Below are 21,465 nucleotides of genomic sequence, written 5' to 3' on the forward strand. Positions count from 1 at the left end.
CCAAATAATAGTAACGACCTTTTATGTGCTTAGAGTTATCCACGTCTATGCTCATGCATTATACCAACTTTTATATAGAAAGAAAAAAAAAAGCATAACTACTAATAATCCTTTTTAATGGAGTATCTGAAGTTTCAACTCGGATACGTTTTATTTAAAAATATTTGTGTATTTTTATATTTCTCGCTGAGCTAATAAGGCAGTTGATCTCCTTGCCAAATGGGTGTTTGAGCAATTTATTATTGGAGTGCTCCTCCTGATGGTGCTTTATATATACGTCTTGACAAAGGATAGCTATTTGTAGTTTTTTCTTTGCCTTTTATCTCTAAAAATGTTTTTTTTATTTAAATTTTATAAATCTTTATATAATTATTAGGCTTAAATATATTTTTAATCTCTATAATTTTGTGTGTGTGTTTTTTTTTTAATTTTTCATGCTTAAAAAATTATTTTTTTATTGTTAATTCTTACAATTATGTTTATTTTATTTTTAGTCCGTAAGATACTTTAGATAACATTTTAAACAATAAAAAATATTATCTAAAATGTGTTGAAAATTAAAAACAAAACAAATATAATTTGTAATGATTAAAAATTAAAAAAAATAGAAGAACAAAAAATAAAAAAATATTAATTAAATTAATTAAAAATATATTTAAACCTTATTATTATTGGTTATATTAGGACTGAAATTCAAGCTAAGTTTTTATTTAATGAGTGCAACTCAATTAATAACAACACACATTGAGTCTTCAATCTGTTTGATCCCTTGACAATAAACACACTATTGGAAGGGATGAGGAACATTAAGTATAACTAAACCCCGAAGTGAATGATTAAGATTATTGTTACTAAATTAAATAAAAAAACATGGCAAGCTTTTATTATTATAAAATTGAAAGGTGATCGAGGATTTATTTTTAGCATTTTGAAAATGTATCTAAAGTTTTGTTCGGAAGGCTGGAGAACTTTTTCTAAAATTTAGGAAGATTCTAAAGAATTAGAAGAATGATAACAATGTTAATAGAATCCTAAGGAAAATGATATTTAGGATTAGTGATTTGCTGGTAGACTTTTCTTTTACTTTTAAGTAAAATATTAAATAGAAACCCTAATTCCTTTGGCATACATAAATTCTTCCATAGATCAAACGACTCATTTTGACCATCTGCATTTAAATTTGAATCCCATTAATTATAACAGAGAATATATAATCCTAATTTCTCTTCTCATGGGACATCGAATTTCCATATAATTTTACCTTAACTACATACCGAATCTACTTATAAATTTTAACAAAAGTTAACTTAAAAAAGATGAGAAGATAGATATCCAAGTGTGCAGTGTACATGGCTCAAAATCCTTTTCTTCTAAAGATCATGACTATATACCAACATGCACGGTAAAGTTCAAACATTTGGAACAATTCTTTAATGCACATGCATTAATTGAAATTTCATTAAACAGTTTCTAACTTTTCTACACAAAAGATAAATTCATTTATATCTTATTTATTAATTAGTCGTCTGTGCATTTGCATATGTCATCCAACTAGTTAAGATTAATTTTGTTAGAATTTTCAAAGATAACCTACGATCTAAACAAGTTAAAACAACGACAATACAATTTAATTCATATGATCCGTATAACTCATATGGATCAACATGATCCGTATGAGCCATATGAATCAAGATCAATTTAATCCATATGACTCATAAGAATCAACTTGAGTGAAAAATATTTTTGTCCATTCACTTAAAATATTGGGTGTACTTAACATCACTCTAAAAAAAGGAGAAAAAAACAATAATAATTAGATCTTAAAATACAAAGAATCAATACATTTGATTTTTTTATGGACAAATATTAATTATTAAATTGTTAATTTTTGTTGAAAAGATGGATTGAACCCACATTCTTTCTCTCATTTCTTTCCTTGTTAATCATCCAATCAATTTTATATCTCCAATAGTCATAAAAAATTATGTACTTTAATTAGTTGAAGAATCAATACAGAGAATTGTTGAAGTATTGTGGAAGAATGACTACTTTCTTAGCCAAATTTCCTCTTATTAGCATTGGAATTTGGTCAAGAAAGCAGCAATTCTTCAATCTGCAGAGAGAGAAACCCTGCTGATTTGAATGTCAAGCTACTCAAGCCTTTATGTGATGAGAGAAAATTTGACCAAGCAAGCAATTCTTCAGTAACACCTCAGAATGCAATCATTGAGGGGCTTGATTTGAATGTCAAGCCTTCATGTGATGATCAAAATTCTGATCAACAAGTCAGTTCTTCTTCAACGCCTTTGAACGAAGAAGAGGAAGAGAAGCTTGATTTGAATCTCAAGCTTTGAAGTCCCAAGTTAATCTAATTTCATGTTCTCTGGTGAATTCACTAGAATTAGGCCAGTGTTGAGGGATTTAGAAGTGATTTGGTTGAGATTAAAAATTCATAATGACATTAGAGTTTGTATCTGGTAACATTATATAGTCTATTTAGACATTTCTTGGAAAATAATAATAATAATAATAATAATAATAATAATAATAATAATAATAATAATAATAATAATTAGACTTATTTTTTCTGATAATCATTATCATCTGTGTAGAATTGTTATATTCATTCAGTCTCACAATAACAATTTGCAGTCTTAGTACTTGTCATGTTTACATGTTGCCAAAGCCAGATTCTCCATTTATGTAAATTATTAGAATCATTTGAACTTTTTATTATCAGCACCAATTTTAAAGGGACATGAGCAACAAAAGGGTTATAGGTTCATTGTATTAAAGTGTCTACAATTTTGCGTTTCAAACTTGCAACTTTCGAGTGAGATCATATATTTTTGCTAGATTTTCTATAACTAATTGCTTCTGTTATGATGAGTGCTAAATGCTAATATAATACGAAAAGAGGAACATATGAATTTTGGTTTATGAGCCGAGCACATAAACAATAAAAAAATGTGACGAAGATGATGATTTAATAAAGTGGTACTTGCCCTTCAATTTAACATTAATGGTTTTCTTTTATCTATGAGAATTAAAAATAATATAATGTTAATTAATTAACTAAATTAGACCGTAAGAGATGGCGTTAGTGGTTAGGATAATGAAGTCGACTAAGAAGGTTTCAGTAACAGCTCTGAACGCGAGAGTTTCCCTTAGGAAATGAGGGTTCAGTTCAGTTCATTATTGTCGTTCGTGTTTATACTGAAACTTGTTTAATGATTAAATTGTTATTATAAGATGTTCTCTCATACGATAACGGATATGGTATATGATATTCGCCACATGCTTTAAGAACATGATGCTTAACCATGATTTTTAACAATTATACTATACCATTTTGGTATGCTTAAGGGGCATCCTTGCCATTGCTTTGATTATTCCATCCTTGACTTAAATCTTTAAGAACCTTTTCAGTGAGATTCTTAGTTTACTATTAGAGCAATTTTGGCTTGACAATTCTTATATTAGCAACAATTCTCCATATTTTTAAGAATTATGACACAATTGTAAAATTCATTTTCAGTTTCATACGATTCCCACGAGTTAAAAAGCTGCAACTTCTTTATAAATAGAATTGACCTAGTGAAGGGGAATTCAAACAGTTTACCCAAAGTTCTAATTTTCAATTTTATTGCTATCATTGAACAACAACAAAAATATTACTATTATCATTATTAATTGGATTTGGAAATCAAAAACATATTCTGTCATTTAATCAAGCATATACAATTTATGCCACCAGAACTTAATATGACCAGAAATGCAAAAACACTCATCCTCTTTTCTTGTCATTAGTGTCCCGTAGAAAAACTGTAGTACAAGATGATTAATTAACAAATAGCTAGAAAACATTTATATTGTTTAAAACCCTTTTAATTAAGTATAAATATAACATGTTTGATATAAAACGACAACATCGCTACTCGCAAGACAAGCTTAATTTTCTTTTATCAGATATGACAATATATCCACAATTTGTATGAGTCTCACTGCTGGACACATGGTTTTAAATGAAAGAAACCCTAATTGAATACATTACAATGACATACCTCAATGAATTATCTAACAGAAAAAAAGAATTCAAGCTTAGTGAAATAGATTTTTTTCGATAAATATTAATTATTTTTTACATGCAGAAATTGAATCTATTATATTTTTTTATCCCTTCTCTTTTTACTACCTAATCAATCTTACACCTAATCAATCTTATAATTCATCCGCCCAACAAAATAGTATTGACAATAGGCAGATGCAGAGTTTCATTTTTTTGAAATAGACGCACGTACGTATAAACAAATAAATAAATATGCAATGGAAACAACCAATCAAGTAGCTAAATTATGCTTAGTACAATTTGGCTTGTGGATAAATAGGGATAGCGAAAAAGCCAAAACATTTTGAATAGTCTACAATACATAACCTTTTTTTTCTTCTAAATTATCAATTTGGTTCTAAATTACTTAAGATAAATCAACTTAGTCCTCAAATTTTAAAATGATTTAATTAGATTTTTCAATCATTAAAATTGCATCATTTGAGTCATTTTTGTCAATTTGATGCATATTAATGACGTAAGTAACTTGATCATGTGATATGATAATTTCAAGTGAGTGTCATCTAAGATAATTTTATCATTCAAGTTAAAGTTAAAATAACAACATTAATATATAATATAATGTGAGATATAAAATTGATTTTTTTATAATATATAGATAAAATTGATTCTTCAAAATTAGTTAATATTTAATAATGATTACACGCTAATAGGTATTGATCCGAACTACACTGTAAAATAAATATATACTTTTTTTAGAGTTAATTCTCCTTTTCCCTGCAATTGGAAGAGAATCTAATTATGTCGTTATATTTAATACAACGCGGTTATATGAGGAATTATACTAATTATATAATGGTTACCAAAAAAATACAAATTATATAATACCGCGCGCGGTAAGTATTGTTAGTTAAAAAAAAAACATTTGAAATATTTAGAAGAATTTATTTATTAACATTTTCAGGTAAAAAAAAAGTTTTGAAATACAAATATAAGTATGCTTCTGAAAAGATTATTTTATATCCGGAATCAATTATATGCACCTGTTAAACTAAAACATTTTCGTAGTACGTAGTTGATTGGTATATTTGATGATAGTTGTATTTTTTTAATAAAATAAAGAATATTTTCCTACAGATATTGAATTAAAAGTAATTAAAAAACGAGACCAAAGTCATCAAATTAAAGCATTATCAGATTCTATTAATATGGCCTGTATTCTCACATTCTTTACGAATAACTACTTTTATTTTTTTCTGTAAAAAAAACTACTTTAATTTTTTGAATTATTGGTTGATTGAAAAAAGAAGTTATTTCTCTTATATAAGACCCTTTCTCCCAAACAAACCCGAGCATCCCTGAGAAAACACCCTTACACTCATCTTTCTAACTCTAAGCATCATGGCCAACATTCTTGTCTGTCCTTCTTTTCTTCTCAGGTCAGTCTATAGCTCTCTAATCTTCTTTATTCTTTTGCTTTGCATGAATAATTCTCTTTGCAGCAAAACTTAAATACAATTAATATCATAATAAGTATTGTTGGTGCTATACTGCTATATATTCGATCTTCAATTAACATAAGGATTTTATTGAGACGAAGTTATGTCAAATTTAAGTGTAGAATAATGTAACTAAGTTCTCTACTTTATTCTCATTCATTATTGTTTTATGCTATTGAATTATACATGATCTATATTGATAATTATGAAGGTGCAGGAAGAGATGTTATGTTGTTGTAGCGGAAAGTTTAAGGAAGCAAATAGAAGGCACAACGATGAAGTCAAAGTCAGCATCCGATAATGTCATTAATATTAAAGAGGAAAAGTTTTGGATGAGAGATCCTAAGAGTGGAAATTGGATTCCTGAGAATCACTTTGGACAGGTTGATGCTGCTGAACTGAGGGAGAAGTTTCTGCCAACCAGACACACAAATTCTTCCAATCAACTTAAGTAGGATCTTTGTGAAACAAATTTGATCGAAAGTTTGAAAGGAACACAATAATATATATATGGAAAACCTATGCTTAAATAAAGATATATTTATGACATTAACATGTGTGTTTTCTTTACTTGTTCTTCAGTTATATAATAAATATACGTTCAGTACGTTTGTTCATAGTTTACGTTGTTGATCTCACTTCCCGTTATGATTTTCTTCATTCATATGATCAACATGTCCATGAAGATCATAGGGACAGACTTGAATGATAATTAAGGGGGCAATTTTTATAAATTACTAATGTATATGTAGTATGTTTATCCATTAACAATATTGGATAATATGCATGTATATATACGTACTATATATCCATATATTCGTATAATTTATATACGTATTATGATAAGGGAGCCAGTCAGTCAGACGTGGATGATAAATATTATATACATTAGTAATATAAAAGTTAAAGTTTATCTGATAAATGTATACGTATGCATTAAGTTTCATACAAAATGTTTATGATTATACATTCTAAAATTTAAATTACATTATTAATATATTAAAATGTTGAATGTTTGTTTTACATGTCATGAAAATTATTTATAACTAAATTTATACTAATTTTTTCAGCAATTTTTTTTACTGTATATATACCAACAAATTTTCAATACAAAAAACTCATTTTGTTAAAGTGTAATATATCTTAACAATATATTTATACTTAAAAACCACTTTGAAAGTACGTTGTTGTCTTACAAAATACAAACAATGCTCGAAAGAAATATATAAAAACGAGAGAAGAAAATTTAAAAAAAATCCGTAAAAAATAAAAAGAATCAGGAAAATTTATACAAACAATATAAATATTTTTTTAATTGGTACATAGAGAGTATAATTTGGTCACATTCTTAAAGAAATATTCGAACTTCTACATGCTCTTCTACGTACTTTTTTTTAAGAACACAGGTTAAATATAAGAATAAATACATAGTAAATATAATTAGAAACACTTTCTTAAACAGGAAAAACATTAGATAGTGTCTTTCTTCTAGTTAAATTGATTAAATAAGGTATAAGTGTTATAAGTCCTTAATATTGTGTTGAATTCCTACATATAAAAATAAATGGCACTCAAACAGTATTTTCTCCATCTATTTACAATAACATGTTATCTTAATAATTGGAAAAAACACTATTTTAATGCATTTTTAACATTAGTGTTATAAATAATTAATTTGAAAGATCAATATTATATTAACACAATGAACCTTAAATTCAGTATATAGATAATGCAAATTAAATATGTTGATTTGGCGGCATACGAATGTAATAGTTGCACCATCCATTGAATCGAAATTGAAAATGATATTGACATTGTGGTTGTCATTATCATTTTGTCTGAAAATGAAATTCTGGAGAAGCAAACATTAAGAATCATCCATTAGAATTCTTCAGAATCAGAATCAGAACCTTTGGCTCTTCCCTCCCCAAGAAGAGCCGGATTCAGAGTTTTAACCTTTTCTCTAGAAAACAAACGGTATTTGCTAAAGTTTGGAATTTTTCTTTCCACAGGTGCCTCCACCTGTAACATTGTTCGCATGTTGAGTGAACCCCACGATCCTACTAAGGTTGGAAAATCATGTAAGTTTGTTCCTCCATACCCTTTGGAGAATAGATTCTTGCGAACTGATAAGGACAATATGTCTTAAATAATTCGTTGCTCGAATCACTTTTCTTATATATATATATATATTCATTATATTGTGACCATACCTAATTTTGATTGAATAGATTCTCAACGATGCAAATCTAGCTGCAAGGACCTATTCAGAAGAACAAATTCTCATAATCCATTTCTTTAACTTCTAGCCAAATATTATGCATTTAATAGCAAACTTCATTTTTTGTCTAAAAAAAACGGTTCATTTTTGTTTCATATAATGTAATGTAATTTTTCTCCTTACAAGACAACATTTATATACAGTAAATGCGCTTAGAGAGCTGAAATGCTCATCAAAACATACATTAATTTGTTTGAAGACGCTGGAAGGAATAAAGGGTTTGTGACCGATCCTTCGAAATCAACTTTTTGGATGATATAGTTTTTTTCGTGACAGTTTTTTTTGGGAAGATATTGATAATGGATTTTACTAATTGTTTCTAGTGTTATAGGCTCATTAGCTTAATTTATTGATATTTTCAGTGATGAGTCCATTAACTTGTAAGTTTATTGGCCCATTTAAAGATAAATCCATCGGCCTAAATATTAAAGTCTTAATATAAAATCGATCTTTAAACAAGTTAACAAGATAGACTTAAATACTTAATATTATAAAACAGGCCAACTCAAGCATAGACAAGACTTGACTTACCTTGACTTATTTTAAAACAGTATATTCTAATCACATTCTCACTTATTAACATAACAATTATGCAGAAAGATGCAAGAATTCTCAAGCAACAACTTCACACACCACATTCATTTCTGTGAGTAGCAAGCATACCTTGTAGCTTTCAGCAGCCACATAAAGAGGCTTGTCCATACTCTTAGCAACCAATGCAATTTGGTAAGTCCCCATCATGTTGATTATGCCACCACTTTCAACAACTCCATCACCATGTCAACCTCATCCATAGTATACACCACCGCGCGCAGAGTCTATAACAAGGTTCACAGGAACATCAATGGTCGTTGTAGTACGCCGATGTCTTCTGGTTCTCCATTCAATCCCTCGTCTCGCCTTTCCTCTCCCCCACCTTTTATACTCCTCTGGACTGTGCTAAATGTAAATCACCTATCTCACTTCCAATCTATTGCCTATGATAATCTTTTTTACTTTTTACTTTTACTTTTTGGGTCCCTAAATTATTAATATTAAATATATTTTTTAAAAAATATTAAAAATTATGCTTATCAACTATTTCCAAAAAAAAATCATATTGATTGATGTTTTCAGTTTTTTGATGAAATGTTAAAAATTTATTTTAAATTTAGTCTAAATAAATTAGATCAATCTAATATGTTGTGTCTAGTAATTTTTCCACCATCATGTTAATTAAGCAATGGTTGCAAATAATGTATTTTAAGGGACAAACAATGCATTTATAGAAAGTAAAAATATTTTCGTAAAATTATTTTAGTAAGTAACTCATTTATTAGTATTCTTAATCTGAATACCAATAAATGAAATAATTACATACAAATTATAAAAAAATAAAAATAAAGGAAATACTTAAAGGAAATAATTATATACAAATTTTGGAATGGGGTGATTTTTTTTCACTTTAAAAAATAAAAATACTTAAAGGAAATAATTATATACAAATTTTAAATATAGAAAGTGTTCGGTAGAGGAGAAAATTTTGATGTTTGAGAATTATTACTTGCGATGAATAAAATTTATTTGATTGAATAAAATTTGTTTGATTGATTATTAGAATGTTTAGATAAATTTCTTAGGAAATAAACTTACGTATATTATTATAACTTATTTTGATTATTTATCATATGTAATTTAATAAATAGTAATATGATGTTTTTTATTATAGTAAAAAAAAACTAAATTTTGAAAAATAAGATTCTCACCTCTTATGATTTTTTTTGTTGAAAAACTGATTAAAAAATATTTTTAAAAAACAATATTTTTTAAAAATCTTATTTTTAAAAAAAATATTTTTTTAAAATGTATATCAAACATGAAAAAATAAGTTTTCTAACCTATGATGAAAAAAAAACTTCTCTTTCAATTTCCCAATGTCTCCACAAGCCAAAATCTAATGAAAATAAAAATTATAAACTGTTGTCCAAAATATTACATTGATTCTCTTTGAACTTGAAGTTTTTTCAAATTGTTCACTAATTATAGGAGTATATAATATAAAGTTTTTAAATTAATTAAGAAATTAGTATAATATATAAAGAGAATCAATGTAATATTTTTCAAATAATTAAAAAAGTTAGTATGTGAACAAAAAAAATAAAGGGGATATAATGTGCAAGCTAAAAAAAGCTATAAAAAAAATCAGTTGAGGGGACAAAAAAATATTTTATCAATTTGATGGACTAAAATTTATATTTGAATTCAAAAGATTAAGAAAATATATCAAAGGAAAACAAAAATATATTTAAGTCATTTTTTTAAAAAAAGTTTAAAGTGATTGTTACAAGGCACATTATGTCAATTTGGATGTCTAGGAAGTCAAGATTACAAGAACAGCGGTCATATTTCCTAATGTCGTAAAAATATTAATTTTGCATGATCGAATTCAGGTCTTTTCTCCCACAAACTCATGTGTAAAAATGTTAATTATGAAATAATATTCAATAGTTCCATTAAATATTTTTATTTTAATTATAATAAATACTCTAGTTTTATTAAAAATTCCTTTTGTTTCTTCATCCTTAGCATTTGTGAGAAAACAACTAATTCAATTGCCACAACAAAATAATTTGACTGAAAAATTAATTTCCCATCTTAAGCCTCGCATTAACAACTTAATTTTAGTTATAACTGATAATACAAAATGGGTAAAAAGAATATGTAAGCTAAATGGGCAATTAAAAAGTCAAAATTAGTAATAGCAAAGTAAAAAATAAGATGTAAAAATATTATAGATGCCATAAAAGGCTATGATTTGTGGCAAACCACCGCGGTGCAAGACAAAACACTGTCTATGCTCCACAAATTGAACTCTTCGAGCCATTTCTGAATTGAATTCAGCTCCATCTCACTTGACCAATATACCAACTTCTTATCCCGAAGAGAAGTTTCACTACCAGAGCCAATCTTTGCGGCAAAAGAAGTCTCATCAACTCTTCTAATCCTCGCACCATTCTGTTCCAATAGTTTTGTTACAACATACACAAAGCTTAAGCTACTATGGGTTGCAGAATCTTTTCTTGCCATGGCTACAACCCTGGACACAAAGCCATCAACCCAGATTTTCTGATTAAAAGTTGAGCTTTTAGCATAAAAGACTTCCAAGTTGTTTGCAACAAAGAAGTCATCATTGGGAGGTTCAGACTCAGACAAGAGGTCTGAAGTGAGAAGCATGCTCCCATCCATAACCCACATGTTATACCTATTCTCGATACACTTCTTAACTACATAAGCCTTTGTCAAAATGCCCTTGATGGTCTCAAAACTCGAACCATGCGAAGTGAATTTAGACAATCCAACACTACTTATAAATTGGTCAACGTTAATTACAGGATGTCCCCTCCTTGCCAGATCAAATAAGGAGCCAGATGGAGGGCCCATAAGTATATAATTCCTGATATCTAGCCTCTTAAAGTGGCATAGTAAGTTTCTTGCTATAGCATCCGATACCCCAAAAAGATTTACTAAGAAGACACTACTCTGTTTCTGCAGAGAGTGAAGCAACGATCCAAGTTCTTCCAGGTTAGTGACAACCTTTCCAGGATGTACTTCTCTGAAACAAAAATCAAACCATTTTAAACAACTCAAAGGTTGCATTTCCAAAATATTGAAGTCCAGAGACTTTTCCTCTAGTAATTTAGAATCAGGTCCAGCAGTTTTCCCGTAGTTTACTCCAGCATCCCTGTGAGAAACGCTTAGTGCTCTCTCATGCAGAAGATTTGTGTAGATATTGAAATAACCACGGGATTGAATAAACTTTATGAACCAAGGTGCCCAAATTCTCTCTCCCATTTTCTTATACCATCCTGTAGTCACCTGGACAAATTTTCCGAATCAAAATTAGGAACAAACTGAACTGCTGACATATATTAAAGAACAAAAATGAGAATTATATGAGAGTAAAGAAAAAGAGGCATTTTTTTCTTTAAAAGCATTTTATTACCATTCCCTCAAGAAATGGACGATTGCCCTTTGCCTTGTTCTCATCATACCACAGCCTGAACTCTTTCCACGGCTTAGGAAAGAGAATTTAACCCCATGTACCAACTAACTGGTATAAGAAAAGCCTTGTCTTGTCATCCAACTGTAATTTGTTTCCATGTTTACCTGCAGCCAGAAACCAGTAATATTATCAATAAACTGTACAGATGTATTGAATAAGCAGAGTGCAACTACTAAGGCAACCATATAATCCATAATAATAGACAAAAGTCACACCAAGTTGTTTAGCAAAGAAGTTGTACAGATCTCTAATTTGTCATATCCATTTTCAAATCATAATAACACATAAAAGAAGGTTCAGCTTGGTGGCACTTTCATTGCTCCTTAACACAGCCTTGTATCCATTGTTGTCAAAATCATGATTACAATTATAATGAGCTTCAAGCCATTTCTGATGCCCTTCACACCTAAAAGATAGGAGTAGGGTCACCGAGATTAATTGTAAACTCTTGGGACTGGCAGGTATTTTTGAGTTCCTTGTTGGTTGGGTTCTGCAACATGGAAGAAAAAATGTACCTCATGGGTCTTTTCTTAACATGATTTCTACTCTCTCCTGATTGTCAACTCATGAGGGACACACCCAACTGATCCAGTCTCCTATCTCCATCCCAAAGCTCAGTTTCCATTGCCAGCTATGTTCTCTGCTCCGAACTTCTAATCCCTTGTGTTCACATTAACATCGTAACAGAGAAAAGAGATCAGATCTAACTGGCAGTACAATCCAAGGATCCAATACTTGCAAAACTGCAGGATTTACACCTTCCTACCCCGAGTATTCTAAGAATTTGGGATTGGGCTAACTCAATCCCAAAAGCTAACTCATGAAGTATGGGTTGCCCTTTACTTATATACACCGTTTTAGCCATATAGCGCATGGATGTAAGATCTCCAACAAGTATCATAAGCAGAATATAAACTGTTGGACAAATCCACCGAAGTAATTCATTTTTCAAATGTGAGTAAAACAGTGAGCAATCAGCTAAGCATACACATTACAGGCTACATCTAATTAAAGCATCTTCGAAGCCCATTTCTATTATATCCCCTTAGAAATACTACAAGCAGCAAACAAGAAACAACACATCATGTCAATCCACGAAGCAACCAGATCCATCTAATAAAGCAATAGATAAACAAACAAGAGAAAACGGTACCTGGAACAAACCTTGCACGTTGAAGCGAAACTCCAAAGATGGAAGGGCTATGATTGGAGGCATTGTAATAGAAATTCATAATCAACGCCTTGACGAACTCATAGTAAAGCGGCGAAACCTCCAAGTCATCCTCCACGACGAAAGCGAACTCGTGATCGGAATTGGGCCACCAGGCCTCCAGCCACTAGGCCTGCAGGCCCACATTGGCCGTTCTGTAATGCACAACCTTATCCCCAAACTTCCAATCGAAGCCATCGACGAACTCCAGAATTCGATGCGCTTGGAGGAGCTTGGGGTCGACGTGGGAAGCGTTGTCGGGGGCGAAATGGTCAATGTGGAGATGGAGGTGGACGCGGTCGGCGAGGTAGTCGGCGGCGGCGAGGGAGCGGAGGCAGCGGGAGAGCGAGGCGAGGCGGTTGAAGGCGAGGAGCTTGATGAGGAAAGTGAAAGGAATAGGGTTGGGAAAAGTGGAGGATTGAGGAAGGGAGAGAGGAGTGGTGGAAGGTGTAGAAGATGAAGACGCCCAGGGAGATGAGGATCAGTGGAACTAAACTTCTCATTTACTTTCTTCAATATCTCTAATTTCTCTTTCTTAATCTGAACTTAGTGTTCCAAAAATACAATTTAATCACAGATTCATTCCGCAAAACTTAATAACACGAGATAATTATCCACTTTTCATAAGAAATAACCTTGCTCAAGTTAATTTAAATGTAATTTTTTCTTTTTATTTTTTATAAATTTATGATTTTAATCTTCTTATTTAATCTCTCAATTCTAAAACGTTAGTGATTTTATTTTTATTTTTTTAATTAAGATATTTTATTTTTCACTTTTTAAAAATTCATAATTAGTTCTTGTAATTAATTTTAAATATTGATTGTGTGTATTTTATAAACTTTGATGAATATATGTTTATTTATTAATCATGTGATAAATATTTTTTTAAAATTATTTAATTGCTAACGAGCTAAATTTATTAAAAGTATATATATAGTCAAGTTTAAAATTGATAAAGGGAACTAAAAATTAAAAAATAATAAGACATAAATTATATTTAACAAAATTATTATGGGTGATAAAGATTTCCTGAAAACTTTAAAAAATATGTATTGAGAAAAATATTACATGAATCTTGAAAAAAATTTTAAGTTTGATTTCCTCTATCTCAAATTATAAGATTATTTTTAAAAATTTATTTATCTTTTTATATAAGATTATTTTCTAATTTTAAGATACATTAATTTTTTCCTCTACATATCCTTTCATATTTATTCTCTTTCCAAACATTAGGTAGAAATAACTTAATTGATAAAGAGATTAAAAAAAGGTTAATTTTAAAATGATAATACAAATAAATCATAAATTTTTTGTGATTAACTAAATTAATTAGTTTTTGTAAGGGATCCAAATTAGTTGAAAGAGTTTTATAATTAAAGATGGAGAGAATATAATATTAAAGATGTAGATTTATTTTTAAAAATAGAGATACGGCAAGAAGTATAGAGAAAAGAAATTCATATTTTGCTAAAAATATTAATTATTTCAAAAATAAATATTTTATCAAATATATACATTGTATTTTAAAGTGTTATTGATAATACTTGTAATTATTGTTATTGTTGAAAGATAAATAGAATGTTTTTTTTTTTTTTATATATTATTGATAGCAAAAGTTTAGAAATTCTTAATTATATAACTTTGATTAACAATTTTGTAATCGGTAAAAAAAAATTTGACAAACTACTAAATTAGTCTTTAAATATACTCACCTAAAGTCTTACAGCATTTAGACATAGTCCTGAATTTCCCTTTAACTTTAAGTATTCAATATAGTTATTAGTGCCCATAACTGAAACCTGAAATACAAGTTAAGTTATAATAATTCTATTTTAATGGATCTATATACTCAATGGTAATTAAAATATTTTTCTAAACTATTTTTTTTTTCTTTTATATGCAAATCAATGATAGAGGAGTGACTGAACTTGGATTGGTTTGAGATGATTTTAGGTGATGACTCATCTCAATTGTAATAGAGTTAGTTTAAGATTGTATTAATTAAGGACCAATTCAAAATCATCACCTCAATTTAATGTGTTTAGAAACTCATATAATACACAAGTATTTAATAAAAATCGCATCCAATTGTATGGATAACGGAGAAGTTAAAGATTATGACTTCTAATGCAGTGCGTCATGTTGATGGAAACACAAACAAACACACTTTTAATCCATTTTTTTTATGTTTAGGCTATATTAAGGATCAATCTAAAATTTATAATATTATTTCTATGGAGAGGTAATATGCAAAAGTGATTTTGTAACAGATTTGGACTTCAGACTTTATCCTGATCATGATTTTTATATATGAATCATGAGATATTGATTTGTTCATTTGTCAACTCATGTTTGACAGTTATTTGTTGTTCTAGACAGGTTGCATTTTTGTTTTTTTTTATTCTATTTTTATATTTTTATGTTAATGTATTTTTTTTTCACATGTCATGACACATTTTATTAATATATTAAGTCTCATTTTACCTTTAAAAAAATCTAAATTTTATAAGTCAAAACCAATTTATAAAGTATTTTCTAGACAAATTTTTCTAAATCAATTCTTAATATGACCGACCAAAAAAGTCTTCTCATAAGTTTAAAAAGTTACAAAGGACGTCAATATTATAATCGGTCGTAGTAAGAATTATCTAAAAATACTTCTTAAATCATTTTTTACTATTGATTTACAATGTGTTACTAGAAAATTCAAAAGTTGTGAAGAAAAACATTTATATTATAGATCAATTGCTAAATAATTATTCCAAAAAATACTTTCTATTTTTTTAATTATGTTTTAAAAAGTAAATTGTTAAAATTTCAAAAAGTTACAAAGGATATACATAATTTAAATTTTTTTTAAGGAATCGATTTAGAAAATACTTTCAAAATTACATCCAATTTAGAAGTATATTCGTATATCAGTTCTATAGCAGTTGATCTATAATTCTCATTTAAATGTTGGAAAATGCTACTGTCTCACGTACTGCATAATATCGGTTGTTTAAGAACCAATGTAAATTTCTGATGTAAAAACCTCTTTTGTACTAGTGTTACTATAGAGTATAGAATATGATGGTGTTATGTTTTATTGTTTAAATCGATACAACAAGAATGAAATAGAAAAACTATTGGAATTTGTTCCATTATTTATCTTCATTTTTCCTTTGCCCAAATTAAGAGAAAAATTATGAAACAGAAATTTTATTCTATTATGTGATAGCATATGTAAACAACAAATTAGACTTTTGTTTCACTATATTCTATTTTACTTTATTCTATTATAATTCAACTTAGTTTTCCTATCTCTTTTCATCAATTCAACGAATTCCTCCTATTTGGTTCTCTTTCTCTAAATAACCCTCATTTTTTTCTGAAATAATTAGGAGTTTAAGCTGAATTTGTGATAGAAAATGATTTAAAGGATTCATTTAAAAATAAAACAAACTTGATAAAGGATATAAAAATAAAAATATAAAAAGCGAATTCAGGGCTTTGAAGAAGGAAAATTTGAGATTTTCTTATGTTAGACGGAATATGATGTTTTCATAGATGCTTCAAACAAAAAAGGGGTATAAATGGTTTTAAATAATTCAACATTTAACGGAGATCTAAATTCGAGTTTTAAAATGAATAATTTTTAGAACAATAGTGAAGAAAATGAAAAATTTACGAGTTTTAAAATGAAAATAATTCTTAGAAGGACTTGATTGTTTTTTAGTGGAAAGGAAAGATTTGATTATGACAATTAAAAAAATAAGAAATTAAATTCGAGTAAAAAAATTATTAATAATGGACTAAAATTATATATTAAATTATTCATCATTGTGAAGATACTACAAATCCAATTAAGCTTTTTTTTATAATCCAACATGCTAAGGAACTCTTGCAAGTTTCAACCATGGGGTTGGTTTGCTTGCAGTCCAGAGACAAAATCACAAAACATAGTACTATAGCCTTCCCTACCGATTTATAGAATAAATTTTTCACTTCAAAACAAAATCAGCATTGCTAGGTTGCAATCACCACAAACATCTCCGAAGCTTAATCTAGAAAGAGGGTTTAGCAACCCATTTGCTAATTCTAGCTAAAGACTTCCTCGAGATGCAAATCACTATTGTGCAAACTGTTGATTCCAAAATACTAATCAAATTTTACAGTTTATAAGATTGTAGGCTACAACAAGCCCCATAATTAGAGAAAGATCTATATTTGGCTCCACCACCATCGTCAAAACATCGTCTCCTAAATCAACTCCACAAGGTGACTTCTTTCTCCTTAGCTGCTCATAGAAAACACAGAATATGAATAAATAATTTTAAATACTCTTACTATATAATGTAGATATATCCTCTTACTTCCTTTGTATGGTAATAGATAAGTATTGAATACATTTCTTTTAATGCTTTCTTTATAAGGTAGTGCAAGGATTTGAAGGAGGATGATATATTCTTAAGATTTAATAATTATGTACCAACAAATATAAAATAATTTTATGATTAAATAAAATTATAAAACTCTTTCCTACTGTCATAATCTATGTACCAAACTTTGCTAAGAAGATGTTAGAAATTTTACCTCTGCCACTACCACTCCAAGCTCATTAGATATTTTGCAAGCTGAGTTGAAAGTGTTGCGTTCTATTTTATGAGTATACGGTTGATTTTTGTCCAATCCAAGTTCAACTTCATAGGTTGAACCACCTCTAGAGATCTTGTAAGTTTTTGAAACTCGAAAGCATGGTCTTTTGTGGTCATTCCTTGTTGCTGGAACTGGAAATCTATAACCCTCCCAAAACCTGGATAACTTATATTGCTACACACACACAAAAAAAAAAAATCCTAAAATTGATCATTTAATGTGAAAGACCGAAAAACTTTAACTTATGGCTAGGATTTGTCATGTAATTATGGTGAAATTTTCTTACCTTTTTCAACATAGTGAACAAAATATCGCCATTTTGATCCATGAGATGAACTTCATCTCTATGCTTGCAGTTGTAGTTATCAACTCGGTATGCAATTTGGCCATTTGAATCAAACACGGTGCATCCTTTTCCGTTCAGTACCAGAGATTTCATCCATAGGGTAAAAGTCTCTTGCTTGCAAGTGAAATTGCAAGTAGTATAGGAATTTAGTGCTTGGGGGTGAACTTTTCCCATGGTTGAAATTGTATGTAGCATATAACAAATAACAGGCTTTTATATACTAATGGGACAATCAAATATAGCCACAAGAAATTTTTTAATCATATATCACGATTAGTCAATTAATTAAAACTTGAAAGAAAACTAAAAAAAACCTTTATTAATTATCTTATTTTTTTATAAGATCATGAATATATTCAATAAAAGATAATTTTGTTCGAGTTAAATAAAATTATAATAAATAATAAAATTTATTTTTCAAATATTTAACACAGTTAAATACTTAAAATTTAAATTTAATATGATTGACTAAGTAAATATTCTTGTTCTAATAATATCATAACACAATTTACATGCTCAATTGTTATTTTTTATTGGCAAATATTAGTTTATTACTTTTGTTAGAAATATAAATGAAAGAAATTTGTTTTCACTCTCAAATTTTTCTTTTTAACCATCAAGCTTATATCTATTATTATTTATGTGTTTAATAGTATTAATTATCTTTATATATGACAATTAGTGGTCTGAGACGAAGGCAAAACACAAAATAATTTAAACAAAGCACACATGATATAAAGTACAATATCATGTATACTACTTTTGTTCTGTTGGTATTTAATATAATTTCTTGACTTGTGGTTCTTTAGAATTAAAGCAAAACTCCACAACTGCAACCGTAAGCTGTACGTTTAAAACTAATTGCATTAAACCTTATCAATATAGTGACCCTTTTGCTCCACGTCATATCGGGCTTTCGATCGTTACAAAAAGAAATAATTCAGGTATCATCCACTTGTTGGTTGATGATGAAATGCAGAACAATATATACCATTCAACAGTTTCTTCATATTACTAGCTGCAGAATGCAAAAAGCTTCATTTTCCCGCCCCTTTAATATTTTAAGAAGGCTATCTCATGTTGCTCCATTATATATCATCTTATTATAAGCCAACGTAGAATGGACACTTTAAAATAATAGTAATATATACTATCGGACATTACCTAATGAGTAGTCAGTGGTCTGCATTTTATATTTTCTTACTTTTACTTTTAAAACTTTTATGCAATGTATCACAATAATTAAGTAAATTCTATCATTTTATTATTGTCATATCACCATGGTTTTATAAAATGTTTGTGACCAAATTTTGACTGCAATGTTAAGGATTTTGGATTCATTGCAACTAAAATTAACCATATCAGGTGCATTTACTCGTAATTTCTTAAAAAGTTTTTTTTTTTTTTTAGGATTTCTTACAATGTTAAGAATCCCAAAAAAAGTTGTAGCTGCAATTTTAAAAACTTTTTTTTCACTGTTCAGTGTAAGCTCTAGTGAAAGGTTAAAGCACAAGCAGAGATGGAAACAGACTTTTTGTAGCCCATCCAATGGGATTGATAATAAACTGAATCAACTTGAAATTCATTAATTTGATACTCAATTTGAAGATTGATTTGTTAAATTTAATTCATAAATCAAATGAATTAAATTTAAGTTAAAAATTAAGTCCATTAAATAAATGAACTAAACTTGAGTTGTGTATAATATAATTTAACTTATTTGGTTCTAAATCAAATTATTACTCATCTCATTGTTAAGGGGTTTGTCAGTAGTAATGATCTTCTGAGTAGTTAATCTGTTAAATCGTTATTCAGTTGGTGGTTTAAGACTCTTTCCACCTGAATGTTTGCGTTTGGGTCCAAGTCTTCAAGTTTATTAGGTCTCCAATATTTGGGCCAGATATTGGTCCAAAATAATTACAATAATAGTGTTATACTTATATTATAGTGTTTTTGTAATTTTTTGTTATATCTTCATTACGTGCGTTTTATATCAAACCGGTGCTTTCTAATTATAATCTCATAAGTGATGAACTACCCACCACGTTTATGACCTATTGACCTTCTAGAAACACACAACAGGTTTCGTTCAATGTTATTAATTGGGTAATCAAAAGTCTCACTTATTAATAACTCAAAATTAAACTTAAAATTACACATACATATAAGATTGATCCAACAGTTAAAAATAAATATAAAAAAATGGAAAAGAGATCACGAGTTTAAAACTTTTTAATTAACATTTTTAATAGAAATTAACAAATTAATATTTATTGATAAAAAAAACTTAAGAGTGTATCATTAACTAGAGTCATTTTTTATTAGAATTGAACTAACACATCCGTGGACAATTTGTTTTGGTGATGGCAAATTGAATATGCCAACTAGAAATGAACGTAACTGTGTAGAATACTACAAAATACAAATTAAACAGCATTGTTTAAGAGAAAGATCAATATTAGTTTCCACAGGGCAATGTGAAGCCACGTCGAGCCAACTATCACTGCTTTGAACCCATCTATAATACTAACGCGTTAGAGCCTAACTAATATTTTAGCCAACATCATCAATTTTTTTTTATATAATTTAAATTTATAATATGTAAATTATATTGTATAAAAGTTCTTAATTAAATAAATATATTTAAATAAATTTATGGAAACTTCTTGGCTTGTTATAGGTTGGTGTGTAAAACGCACTTTTAAATGAAATAAGAGAGGATATTTTAGAATGTTTAATTTTTTTTACTCTTTTAAAACTTCTAATAATTCTTATAAAAATTAAATAAAACAGGTATATTTAATATCTCTGTTCTGACAAATATTAAATGTATCTACTTTTACCTGACTAGAAACAATATTTTAAAAACATATATATATGTAACGTAGTCAATAGTTTTTATTAACTAATTCCTCTAAAAAAAAGTTTTTATTTACTAATACTTTTTGAAAATTAATAAAATCTCTGATATGATGGCATAGAATTATTTTAGAAAAATAGTTTATATACGTGGAACCAAATTTGGTCAGACACAAGCAAAAACAGCTGCAGACAATCGCTTTGGTCTCCATTCCATTTTATGACATTAAATAATCCTTCGTATAATTGTAACCCAAAAGGGTAACGTCTCTGCCTTTTCTGTGTTTCCAACTCACTGCTTCAAGTTCTTCAACCTAACTTTAATTTCTTGCAAAATTACTCAGAGCATGTTGCTACATCGTTTGGAGTCTCTCAACCACTCTTTTGTAATTTTATCTCAGTAATATATTTTTTAATTTTCTTTTACCACATCCTTTATTGTTAATTAAAATTTATAAAAAAATTATCAAAGTATAAAAGAGACTCTTTTTTTTTTTTTTTTTATTTAGTGTAGATGG

The 21,465-nt window shown here is 28.4% G+C and overlaps 3 protein-coding genes across 6 annotated transcripts; 1 reads left to right on the forward strand and 2 right to left on the reverse strand.

Annotated features, from left to right (window-relative positions):
* Positions 1–5,400: 5,400 nt before the first annotated feature.
* Positions 5,401–6,185, forward strand: LOC114388894. 2 transcript variants are annotated; one of them, XM_028349427.1, is made up of 2 exons: positions 5,401–5,508; positions 5,780–6,185. In XM_028349427.1, exons 1-2 carry the CDS (start codon positions 5,471–5,473, stop codon positions 6,021–6,023), a joined length of 282 nt encoding a protein of 93 aa, XP_028205228.1. In that variant the 5' UTR covers positions 5,401–5,470; the 3' UTR covers positions 6,024–6,185. The 2 variants fall into 2 exon arrangements, with proteins under 2 accessions (XP_028205228.1, XP_028205229.1); XM_028349428.1 differs by having other exon boundaries at positions 5,405–5,508; positions 5,786–6,185.
* Positions 6,186–10,559: 4,374 nt separating this feature from the next.
* On the reverse strand, positions 10,560–13,669 carry LOC114389622. Of its 3 annotated transcripts, XM_028350331.1 has the most exons (4): positions 13,045–13,669; positions 12,407–12,551; positions 11,832–11,995; positions 10,560–11,704 (listed from the first exon to the last, which is right to left on the reverse strand). In XM_028350331.1, exons 3-4 carry the CDS (start codon positions 11,832–11,834, stop codon positions 10,637–10,639), a joined length of 1,071 nt encoding a protein of 356 aa, XP_028206132.1. In that variant the 5' UTR covers positions 11,835–11,995; positions 12,407–12,551; positions 13,045–13,669; the 3' UTR covers positions 10,560–10,636. The 3 variants fall into 3 exon arrangements, with proteins under 3 accessions (XP_028206132.1, XP_028206131.1, XP_028206129.1); XM_028350330.1 differs by lacking the exon at positions 12,407–12,551 and having other exon boundaries at positions 13,056–13,669; XM_028350328.1 differs by lacking the exon at positions 12,407–12,551.
* Positions 13,670–16,929: 3,260 nt separating this feature from the next.
* Positions 16,930–18,296, reverse strand: LOC114390181 (protein LURP-one-related 11-like). The gene is made up of 3 exons (XM_028350878.1): positions 18,029–18,296; positions 17,680–17,916; positions 16,930–17,383 (listed from the first exon to the last, which is right to left on the reverse strand). Exons 1-3 carry the CDS (start codon positions 18,281–18,283, stop codon positions 17,249–17,251), a joined length of 627 nt encoding a protein of 208 aa, XP_028206679.1. The 5' UTR covers positions 18,284–18,296; the 3' UTR covers positions 16,930–17,248.
* Between the last annotated feature and the right edge of the window lie 3,169 nt (positions 18,297–21,465).

Source organism: Glycine soja, chromosome 16 (assembly GCF_004193775.1).
Source record: "Glycine soja cultivar W05 chromosome 16, ASM419377v2, whole genome shotgun sequence".
NCBI lineage: Eukaryota > Viridiplantae > Streptophyta > Magnoliopsida > Fabales > Fabaceae > Glycine > Glycine soja.